Source organism: Stegostoma tigrinum, chromosome 3 (genome assembly GCF_030684315.1).
Source record: "Stegostoma tigrinum isolate sSteTig4 chromosome 3, sSteTig4.hap1, whole genome shotgun sequence".
NCBI lineage: Eukaryota > Metazoa > Chordata > Chondrichthyes > Orectolobiformes > Stegostomatidae > Stegostoma > Stegostoma tigrinum.
Window position 1 is genome coordinate 57,153,459 of NC_081356.1, and position 12,264 is coordinate 57,165,722.

The 12,264-nt window shown below is 37.3% G+C and overlaps 1 protein-coding gene across 4 annotated transcripts in view; it reads left to right on the top strand.

The window, feature by feature from the left end:
• Positions 1 to 12,008, top strand: part of fancc (FA complementation group C) — a 175,910-nt gene extending 163,902 nt beyond the window's left edge. The window contains exons 12-16 of one of the 4 annotated variants that reach the window (XM_048528327.2): positions 2,278 to 2,362; positions 6,464 to 6,635; positions 9,663 to 9,870; positions 11,025 to 11,146; positions 11,255 to 12,007. In XM_048528327.2, coding sequence (XP_048384284.1) covers positions 2,278 to 2,362; positions 6,464 to 6,635; positions 9,663 to 9,870; positions 11,025 to 11,146; positions 11,255 to 11,431 — 764 coding nt within the window. In that variant the 3' untranslated portion in view covers positions 11,432 to 12,007. Of the gene's footprint in view, positions 1 to 2,277; positions 2,363 to 6,463; positions 6,636 to 9,662; positions 9,871 to 11,024; positions 11,147 to 11,254 lie in introns of those variants that run through there. The other 3 variants (XM_048528330.2, XM_048528328.2, XM_048528329.2) reach the window with 3 other exon arrangements.
• The last annotated feature ends 256 nt before the right edge of the window (positions 12,009 to 12,264 follow it).

The window sequence follows — 12,264 nt, forward strand, 5'->3', positions numbered from 1 at the left end:
ACAGCTAACCACTTTGCACAAGTTAAATTGTATATTTTAAGTATGCAGTGCTTTAGCACACAAATATGGAAGTGATGAACTACACCAAAGTTTCCTCATATTGGGAGATAAAAACCACAACTGTACCTACATGGGAAGGTGGTAAGTAACCAGTAAATCATGAGGAGGGAGGAAAAATCATTTGGCGAATAACTAGTTACTTCACTCTAAATCATTCGGAGATTTCAGTTGAGAAAGTCACTCATCATCTTGGTCAGATATGGTGATTGGCTCCTCAGCATGGAAAATTTTAGTCAATGCATGACCTCTCCTTGCCCATTGCTAATTATTAGTCCTCTCGTATATTGATTAGTTTCTCCACCTTTAATTTATGTGTATTTAGCTTTCAAGCAATCAATCTCTCAGTGCCTCACCACTTGACGTATTTATAAGGCCCCTTCCCGACACATTTTTATTCCTTCCTTCATTCATATATCCTTGCCTCTCCTAAAAAAAAAGCTCTTCTCTAGAAAAACTGTTCACCAAATTATTTACTGGTAGACACCAAATTTCATTCTCCCCAGCTCTGCTGTGACATTTGTGAATGTTAAAGTTGACATCAATATGTTCCTCGGGTGCTTCACCTCCACCTTGATGAATTGATCATCTCCACCAGTGTTTGTCCTAAACCATCTCACTTTGCTCTGGTTTTGAACTTGTGGGCTACAGTCTTTTGAAAATGTGGACACGTTGTCATAGTGTCCTCTAGCAAATCTGTTATATCAGTTATCCATATTAAATAACTACTCAAACTTGATTGTTAAATCCTTACCTCTAGGGTCATAATAGAAAGCAAAACTGTTCAGAAAACCTAACTACTACTTCTACACTTGCCACACTCTCCTTAGACTTTTCTTTAGTTGTCTGCATCTGATATATAAGAAACCTTTGAGCGTTTTTTTGGTCCTGACATTCTAACTCCATCGGTGATAGCACCTGCGCCTTCCTTTCACCCAGCTCAGCCCATTGTCCTTACATTAACAGTTTCTGCTCTTTTTCTCATTGTCCAAATACTCAAAAAAAAATTTGTTTAAAAAAATTTGCCACTTGCTCTCTTAACAATCTTGCAAACACGGTACAACCTACTCACTTGGCTATGTAAATACCTATCCAGCCGTGTGCTCAAAAGTACCATCGCCATGTCTCTCCCTAAAATTGTTAACTTCAGTATCTCCGTACTCAAATTACCAATTATTCCTAACCTCCTTTCTTTTTGCAAGATCTTTGAGCAAGTAATTATCGTCCAACTCATCCATGATAACCAGATGTTCTAAATTAATCTCATCCCATTTGCCAGCATTTGGCCAATATCCCTCTCAGCTCTTCCTATTCATATCTTCCTATCTAGATGCCTCTTAAATTTTGTACTGGTACCAGTTTCCAACACTTCCTCTGCAGTTCTCTCCAAACCTGCACCACCATCTGTATAAAAATGTTGCCCCTTGGGTCTCTTTTAAATCTTTCCCCTCTCAGTTTGATCCTATGGAGTCCAGTTTTGGACACCCTACCTTGAGGAGACCTTGACTGTTCACCCTATTCATGTCCCTCATGATTTTATAAACCTCTATAAGGTAACCCCTTGCCCTCTGACACTCCAGGAAAAATAGCTCGAACAATTTTGTTTCATTCCAAGTAAAGGCCTCGCATATCCCTCAGTTTCTAACCTTTCCTATCCTACTCGCTCTGAGATCTCTCTGCTTTCCAATTCTGGCTTCTTCCTATCCCAATTTTTAGCACTCCAGCATTTTCAGTGATGCAAGCAGCTTCCATGGATTCTAAGCTCCAGAATTCCCTCCTTTTAAACGTCTTCATTTCTTTAACTCTCCCTCCATAAGTTGCTTCCGAAAATGTACCTCAATAACCCGACTTCGGGTATCCTTGCAAATACTTCCTTATGGAGATTCTGTATTGAATATTGTTTGATATTAAAGATGCTATATAATTGTAAGTCGTCTCAGCTCAAGCCATTTATTTCTCTAACTCTGAATCATCGTGTTTCAGTATCTTGTCTTAATTGGTGACATCTCTCAACCAATCATGCCTTGCAAACACTTCCGTCAAAAAGTGCTCTTTTCATTTATGCTTCCTGGACTATTAACTCATCTTTTCTGTTCAGTCAATCACCCCTTATTCTCTAAGGCGATATTCTACAACTCTATTTGAAAAGTAGCATTGATCCGTGTTAGATATAGTCGTGTGAGTTATAATGTAAGATTTAACCACTTTTTTTCTTTTCAGACATGCCATCAGCTGCCTGGTCTCAGCACCTAATAAGTATTTTTCAAATTTTGAAGAGGAATTTACAGGATGAAGAAGATACAGAGTGAGCTTTTAGTTTTGCCATAAAATTATTTTCAGCAAATGAAATCTTTGGAAACATTTTCTAGCTTTGATTTGGCCGAAAAGATCTTTATTGTCTGCGAACATTTATCTTGTGTCAACAGTTACCTCTGTTGCAATAATACCCTGGAGTTTTATGGGCTGTGTTTGCTTCATTAAAAAGACACTTCTTTAATCTTTCGCTTAGCTGTGACGTGTGAACTACTTCAGGCTGTGATTTAAGACCTTAATGTAACTGTTTTGTATTTTTTGTCTTTTTCCTGGAAAAATTATTGTGAAATGTTATTGTACCACAGAATTTGATCCTTTTAACTGCATGATTCAGCCTTCATCAGTGTTATGGGCAATGTGAGCAATTACTGCTGAAACCCTGCTCCCTCTTCTGCTGTCCATAATCAGTGTGTTTTTGAAAAGGAAGAAATGTGTGTTTCTTAACCCATGAGTGTGGACAATTTGAATAGCCAGAATGTTCGCACCAAAAATCTAACCTATGCCACTCATTCATGCGGTCACTCAAGCGTACACAATCGAGGAAAATAGAGTTAAAGAGGATAGTCCACTTGTATAAGTTATAAACAAAAAATTAATTGGCTTGTCTTGGAAGATACATAGTGCAGGCAGATCTGCTGAAAATAGATATTTACACTCCCAAAGTATAGTGGTTGTATTCTGTAGTCAGTCTTGCACCAGAACCCACTGTGCTGAAGTTTGCACGTCACACAGTTAGTTACTTGTATTCTTGTTGCCAGGAAGTTAGTTTTCTGTACTGATGGACTTGAGCAGAAATAGTCTTGGAAACCACTTGATGTTGCATTGTCCAGCCGTTAAAGCATACATGATAACCTTTCAGCTGTTTCAGTGTTTATTGGCAGACTACATTTAAAAACAAGAAACTGGCAGGTGAAACTAGAATTAGGGGGCATAGCCTCAAAATGAGGACTGAGTTGAGGAGGAACTTCATCACCCAAAGGGTTGTGAATCTGTGGAATTCCCTGCCCAGTTAAGCAGTAGAGGCTAGAGATAATGGGAACTGCAGATGCTGGAGAATCCAAGATGAAATGTAGAGCTGGATGAACCCAGCAGGCCAATCAACATCCTAGGAGCACAAAAGCTGAAGTTTCGGGCCTAGACTCTTCATCAGAAAAGCTTTTCTGATGAAGAGTCTAGGCCCAAAACGTCAGTTTTTGCGCTCCTAGGATGCTGCTTGGCCTGCTGTGTTCACCCAGCTCTATGCTTTGTTATAAGCCGTAGAGGCTACCTTGTTTGAATGTTTTTAAGGCAAAGGTAGATTTTTGAACAGTAAAGGAATTAAGGGTTATGGTGAGCAGGCGGGTAAGTGGAGCTGAGTCCATGAAAAGATCAGCAATGTTCTTATTGAATGGCAGAACAGGCTCGATGGGCCAGATGGCTACTCCTACACCTATTTCTTATGTTCATATGTAAGGTTAAAAAAAAACCCAACATTTATCATGTGATTTCTCACAGTTGCCTTTTCCCAATATTGCTGGTCTAAGCTGATTAGCCACAACTTGAATTGTTGTTTGCAGAAAATCTGCCCTGAGGCTTTGAGGCAATCATCATCTTGGTTTCAGAATGACTCAGTCAAGTCTGGAAACACCATTTTTTGGGGGTGGTTTCAGGAATTCAGGAATTATTCTTCTGAATTGCATTAACTTGAAATGGATAGTACTTGGATAAACCGGAGTACAAAACTGTAACTTGGACCATTATCGTCACATGTACAGTTGGATCATAATCGTCATAACTTGGACCATTATCGTCACATGTACAGTTGGATCATAATCGTCATATTTGTCATACACACTGTGTAACCTGGAATATGTCCTTTTGCATTAAGTGTATCAGTTTTTGAAGCCACAGACTGAACCAGATGACTTCCTGCCTGTCTAATGAAGGGTCTAGGCCCGAAATGTCAGCTTTTGTGCTCCTGAGATGCTGCTTGGCCTGCTGTGTTCATCCAGCTCCACACTTTGTTATCTTGACTTCCTGTAGCCACCTTTTTGAAGTGTTTTACTCTCTTTTTTTTTTAGAAGGGTCACTTCCTGAAAATTCCACTGAGTACAGTTTGTTGTGCATATGACAGTCCCTTTACTGGACAAAAGTCAATCTGATCCCAGTACTGTACATATAAGGATTCCTGTCATTGCCTCACTAGGGTAGCACTCTGGAAATCAAGCCATGCTATTCCCAAAGTCGTCATAAAAGTTACACTTTTTCAGAGTACTCGGGCCTAAATAGATGCCGTTTTATCATGAGATGATTATAGCTGTATCTAAGCTCTCCAGCTATGGAAAACAGTCTTTCAATGTCTAACTTCTCAGGCCCTGTAAGAATTTTAAGTATCAGGTGAGACTGGTTCTCATTCTTACAGGTGTAAATTTATGGGCCATATTAATGCCAGGTAAAATGTTGAAATGTCTTTTTTTGAAACCAGGGAATCTCTCACCAGGATTGAAATTTCAGAAAATTGACATTTTATTTTCTAACCTTCTCTTGAAAAATACACTTGGTGTGAGACTTTGGCCTTCTTTCATCTGCCTCATAGAAGTCAAGCAATATCTTCAGTTTAGATGCTTTGGTTTTTCACGGATACAGAAAAGCCAAAATCTGTCACAGAATCTTTATTCTTCTGAATTGCATTAACTTGAAATGGATAGTACTTGGATAAACCGGAGTACAAAACTGTAACTTGGACCATTATCGTCACATGTACAGTTGGATCATAATCGTCATATTTGTATTTGGAATATATACTCTGTTCTTAAACTTCAAAAGAAATCCTGTTCAATTTATCCTCAGCCCCGTCATCCTAGCAATCAATCAGCCCGAAACGTCAGCTTTTGTGCTCCTAAGATGCTGCTTGGCCTGCTGTGTTCATCCAGCCCCACACTTTGTTACCTATAATCAATCGAATGAACCTTTGTTGTATCTCCATTAAGGCTTGTTTAACATAATCATATTGCCGGTGACACCCAGGTGCTTGCACATAACTCTATTTTCTCTGCCTTTTTGAATTTCTTCCTGGTGTTTTAAATTTGGTCCAATCCTCCGTGAACATACAGCCTTCAGGATTCCGTAATCAAATACAATAATTTTAGAACCTGAGCATCATCTTTGTTCCTTTATCTACCCCCACACCCCAGGTCCTGTCATGACATGGTCTGCTTTCAGCACAGACAACCCTTTTTTCCCCGCACTTGTCAGCTTTTTATTTCTCCCTAACTTACCAGTATCCGTCCCTATGTCTGCCTGTCTTTTTCCCTTTATCTTTCTCTCTTTAGGCTTCATCTCTACCTCTTCACTCATACCTTTACCCTCACCACCCCCAGCCCCTTCAGTAAATTTACCACCTTTCCTGGCTATTCTCAGTTCTGAAGAAAAGTCACTGGACTCAAAACATTGACTCTGTTTTTTCTCCACAGGTTTTGCTAGACCTGCTGAGTTTTTCCAGCAATTTCTGTTTTGCCTAAGGTTTACTAATGCTTTTAATCTATGGCTACACCGAGTCAGTCATGACTATTCAATTTTATTTCAGTCTTTATTTCTCAAGGACCTGTTTATTCATTGCAAATTGTAGGTTATTTCTTTTATATATTTGCTTATCTGTAGTCATGTCTTTTCATTCAATCTCCTCAACTACCTCAGGCAACAGCCCTGTTCCTTCAAAATTATATATATTGTTTAGTAGGAATTCAGTTTTACACGTATCATCTTGTGAAAATGATGTTTTAATATGTAAGACCCTACCAAACTGTTCCAGGCAAACAACCGTTTACCGTATTCTATGGTTCAAGTGAATTAATGGTGACCTGCAAGATCACTAAGTGATGACAACAGGAATGTCAGATGAACACAGCTGACCAGCATGTTTAATAGCTGCAAAAATACTAATACAAAATCCACAAGATTGGGAATGGGGAGGGGTGGTGGGGAATAGTGGGACTCCTTAAAAAGGAGTTTTTCTCTAGGACAGTGAAATGGTATGATATTTAGTCTAATTGGAATAAACTGGATTTCGGTTCTTTATTGTGTAAACTTTAAATTTTTCCAACTTGTTTTGCAGAACTTCAGCAAGTATATTTGAGAGCTGGTTTTTATTGGTTCGGTTTGGAGATTGGGTCAATGTTGCCCTACAGCAATTGATGACAGCAAATGATATCTCAGAGATGTTGCTTTGGCTTTTGATATTCTACTACAAGCCACATATGGAAAATCAACAAGAAAGTAATTTAATGGTGGGTTTCTATCATGTGCAATAGGCTTAATTAATAACTTTACTGTTTTCCATTTTGTTTTCTTCTTCACATCTCTTTACCACTTCCCAAGGATGCAACCAGTGACAGATTTCTAAATGCTGCATTCAAACCTACTAAAATAATTATGAAGAACAAATTCGTACATTACCTGAATTCTCCAGAAAGTGAAAGTCAACTGAAGGAAAAATCTTGGTTGACTATATCCTTGAAAATGATCTCCCAAGTAAAAACCATAAGGATCATCATGTGGTGTACTTAGATTTCCAAATACTTTCTGATCAGTTTTCTTTTAAACAAAAGAACTGTTACTGAGATTAAAAAGAGTCGAGATTCAAGGTAATGCTTGATGTGCGTAAAAAATTTGACTAAGGGAAAGAAACCTGCAGTTCAGTTACTTATTAAGGGAGTGGATTGCAGCTGAGGAAGTTTTGTTCTGACTGTCTCAAGTGTTGGAATGTCCCTTGTAATCATGCTTGAGTTCTTGTGATGCAGTACCTGTGAGCTAGGAGGCCCAGCTTCAAGTCCTACTTTCTCCAGAGTTGTCTTCATTTCTCTAAACACATTGATTGAAGTCAGAGGGTAAAAGTTTTAATCAGTGGAAAATTTCTTCCCCCATTCTCAATGCACAATTCCCATTGAATTTAGTTCTGCCAGAGCTTTTCATTGCTTTACTTGGTCAATTACTTCACCTTCATGTCATAGTCAGTCACTCTCCCGTCACCTCTGGAGTTCAGCTCTTTTGTTCATGTGGACTAAGGCTGCAAATAGGTCCGGCGATGCTTGGCTGTGATATAACCTCCAACTGGGCAATGACAAGCAGAATATTACTGAATAATTACCACTCAATGACACTGTTAACATGTTCTATCACTTTGATTGAGGGAATGATAATTTGCTGGATTAGATTGTCCACAAAACGGACTATTTTACACATAATTGGGAGATGCCAGTCTTGTGACCTCACTGGAACAGCTTGGCTAGAGGTGCATTTATCCATTGCCATAGGGTTAGGGTTCAGCTATTTCTTGATATCAGTGGTATCTTCTGCTGTCATTGCCCTAGGAGCTTGAAAATACTGTTGCAATCTATCTTAACCAGGGGTTTTGGAATTTGATTAACTTAATACTTTTCACTTTTTAAACTTGTTATTTCTGCTCTCGCACCCAACTGATTAGTATTGAAAATAATTATTAAATTTTTCTGCCATTTTCCTATTACTACAATATTTTTTTCCTCATCAGACAAAATAGTAAAATAAGATGATTTTATTTCTTTTATATGTTAATTTTACAGTTCCCCAGAGTCTTGTCTCCTGATACCTTCTTTTCTCCCTTATGCTATCCACTGCTGTATCTCCTTTTCCATTCCTTCAATTTCTTTGAATCTTTATTCCCCATGGTAACTCCTTAGTGTTTAGCTGTTCTGGTTATTTTTGCAGACTGTACTGCTACACTTTGTTGAATACTAATTTAAACATTTCTCAATATTGTTCATTTCATTTCCCCAAATTCTAACTCCAGCTGCTCAAAGTCAGCTTTTCTATGTTGCATTAACCTGATTTTTATTACATTTATAGTCACTATTGCTTTGGTGTTTCCCTACACCGATTTATTCATCATTTCACCTCCATGTGTTCCCTTGTGTTTTTCACTTAATAGGTTAGAAAAGACCCTTGTATACATTTGTAGGAAAACCATTTCCTCATCCTCCCTCCCACAAAATAAATTGAGTATAAGAGGTAGACAACTAATTATTTTAATGAATTGGGTAACTAAGGTACTGCAGTGCAAGATGAGTGGGATAGGAATAATAGAAAATTGGTTTCATATTTTTACAAATTCAGACTTTAAGGTATGATATAAGGACCATTGGCAAATTACATTAAATTCTGAAGTTATGGTTGCATGGATAGAGTTTCAGCAAAGGAGGGATGAAACAAGTATTGTTTCCGAAGGAACTAAATTATCTTGCTGATTTCTAACTTTGTCACCTTCATTAAATTCAGGATCAAATTTTTCACAAATCCTTTTACCTCTCATTGGCTAAATGAGGAGGGCTTGGTATTTTTGCTTACCAGTTGAACAAAGTGTTGACTCTGCTATGCCTTGATGTTAGATGGGTCATCCCGCAGTATGGAAGTGATTGTGAAATTGAGAAGTGGAGATGGCATGTATATGAACCCAAATCCTTTGACCAGAATATACCACCGAGAGGGCAGCAGTTGGAACAGGGAATATTACTGAAAAGAGCCTGAAGTTGATGGGTGGATGAAAAGGGAAGCTCTTGCTGGAGATTTGTGGGTTGCACTTTGGCTGGGAAAGAGTGGATTACTGCAAGCTAAAAGGCTAGTCAGGAGATAGACAGTAGAGAAAAACATTTTAGGGAATACATTTCATCCTAAATCATCCATTAGTATGAAATCATCCATCAGTATCTCCAATTAGGTGATATTAACAAAACCAGACTTGCCACTTCTTGTTTAATTTATATTTTATTTATTTTCATTTGAAATACATTATACATTGAAATACAAGCTGTATAGCAATTATGGAAAGTCAGCATTCTGACAAAACTTATTTCTGGAAGGCTGTGGTTACAGAATTAGCACTGATATTTAACATATTCTTTGAGATGCAGGGTTGAGTGTAATATGACATCAGCTCAGGTCAAATTGTATTGTGTTAGAATTTTATAAATTCTTGACTGCAATGTCTAAGTGAACTGCTGAAGGACCTTTCTGCCTTTACAATATAAGTGCTGACCACAAGTGCTCAGGGACTATGAGGGTGGAGCCACAGCACCGTTCTACCTGTGTTATAGTGTAGCTTTCCCTCCAGCCATTAGAAGTTTATGTACATAGGCATGTCTATGTACATAAGTTGTAAAAGGTGCTTTAATAAATGAAGACAGCCTAGAACATAGACTATAGTGCAATTCTGCAAATCAAGTACTTTTAACATAGTCACTGTTAGAATGTATATAATATTGTAGGACATTTTTCCACAGGAACATATGAAATCTGTGTACAATCAAGTAAAGATTCTAATCAACAAGACATCTGTGACTTTTGAGGAAGTGCAGACTGCATTAGTCAGTGGGAATCTCTACAAAGAACAAAGTCACTTCAAAGACCTAATCAGTCACCTCCTTCTGAGTTTTTTGTTATTTTCAACTGGTGGCCACAGACTAGCAAAGGAATCTGTGCAACTTGTAAGTATGTGAAGTTGCTTGTGATTATGGTTTATGGATAAATTACACTTTTCAGTTTACTGGATTTAATTATTTTTAAAATTTTGATCATGGCATGTGGGAGTTACAGGCTAGGCCAATATTTATTGTCCATCTCTCGGCACTTAAGAGTCAACCACATAGCTGTAGGTCAGGAGTCACAGGTATGTGTGACCAGCTAAGGATGGCAGATTCCCTCTCCTAGGGAAATCAGGAATCACAGATGGGGTTTTTTGACAATTGATGGTTGATAAATAATCACAGTTAGGATGGCTTTTTATTCAAGGGCATCAGCACTACATCATCATGTCCACCCCTCCAAATCATTATGATCCCTTTTAGTATATAAGTGTAAACTTCTTTTCATCCTTATTTTCACAAAAGAACTGTTTGTAAAAAGTTCTACATCAGTCCATTATAATTTATTTTGCAGTTTTGCTAGTCTCTAAGGAAACACTGTCTCTAAATGTTCCATATGTACCAAATGAGGATTCTGTAACAAGCACAAATCAGTGTTTCAAATGAAGCATGTGCAGAAAACTTCATGCTGCAATGCAGTATGCATTTTATATTATTTTCATTTTGAACTTAATCAGAAAATTGCAAGTGAAAGTTTGTGAACTATGTTCTTTTACAGAATGTCATAGATCAGAAATGAATTAACATTATAATCTACATGCAGCCATGAAAATGTCATGCATCGTTTGAAATACAAAGTTATTAATAAACTAGTGTGCAATTTAATGACCTGATCGCCAATGTGAGTAAAACATTTAATGTTTCAAAGTGCCTTCATTTTTAAATTTGCAGGCTGTTGGCTGCTCTTGCTAGTTCCTTCGTGTAACACAAATTTGTTGGAAATGTGCATGTGCTGCAAGATCAAAGAGTTTAACCTGCAATAGCTTTAAAAGTTTTTAAAGAAATGATGGCTTGGATTTTCTAAAGGACAGATAATTATTTCTGAAGTGTATTAAGACGTGTATGGGGACCCTATGCCACTGGGCAATCCTCTGATGCTTGGAAACTTCTAATTAAATTAAATAAATAGCTACTAGAGAAAAGTTGGTCAGAAGTCAGACAGTGGAATTAATACTACAACTCTTCAACTTAACCCATATTTACTTCCTCCCCTTTTCCCAGTTACAGCAACATGGTTGATTCTTAACTGCCTTTTGGAACAGCATAAGAAGCCATTCAAGGGTCACTTGGGCAAGTCAACAAATATCTACCTTAGTGATCATTCAAAACAAAATTTCAACAAAGTATAAATATTGTTTTTGATTTTCTCTATTTTAATGAGTCTTTGTATTCAGGAATTTCCAACTTGTGTATATTCCTCACTATCAACACTCAAATGCTTTGTGTCATAGTTCACGTTGGTTGGAACTGCCACTGGTGGAATTTCAGAAATGCTGGCTGCTACTGCACACAGACTAAAGAATAAAGGATGTGGAGCATCAGAAGATGACAAGGTGCAGAGCACTATTGAACTCCTGCAGCAGCAGTTACATGAAACTCAGTCTGAAAATATGCAGTACATTTATTGAATTATTCCAGTTTGATATATTTGTTCAGAATTTTCTACTTACTATATGTATAAATACACAATTTTATCACTTTGAAAAAAATTCAGGTATAAATTGTTCATAAATATTGTGCTAGTTTTTGTGTAAAGCCAGGGACAGCACCATTTTCTCGCGCATAAACGCCAAAATGTCTGTATGAAATGAAGTGTAACAAATAGAAAATTTGGTATCAATGGAAGATTTCATTTCTCAATCAAAGCCCTTTTGTGGTTTTTCATGGAACTGAATGCAAGATATATTAACAGTTTTGTTTTTGTTTTTACCAGTAATGTAAAAGAAAGCTCTTGAAACTCTGCTTCTTTAAAAGGAGACATCTGCTTTCACATTCCTAGTGTATGACACAGTCTGACTTGAATAAACTGCAGATATTTTTACTGCCATTTTATGCTACTTGACATTTACCTTGTAAGCTTAAAGGCAACATGGGCACATACACTAAAGCCGAAGTAAAACTGGGTGAAAAGCAATACTCAGTTAAGCGTTTATATGCATTTTTAATTGGGTTTTGAATGGATTAGAAATGAGTCTGAATTTCTGAATGGCGTCACTATTGTTATATGTTGTTTATAACTCTAGATGTTAAAGAATACAACTATACCTCTGCACTGAAAACTGTAATTATCCATGTATGTAGTGAGTTACAAACACTGGATCTTGAGAAAACTGTTTAAAAAAAAGTGAATGATGCAGCAGTTTCACTTTAGCCCATCTTATTGGAAGCAACAAAAAGTCTTCAGTTGTCTATGAAAAGGAAAGAATGCACTTAAGATTTTGGTACAGCTAATTTTAAAAGA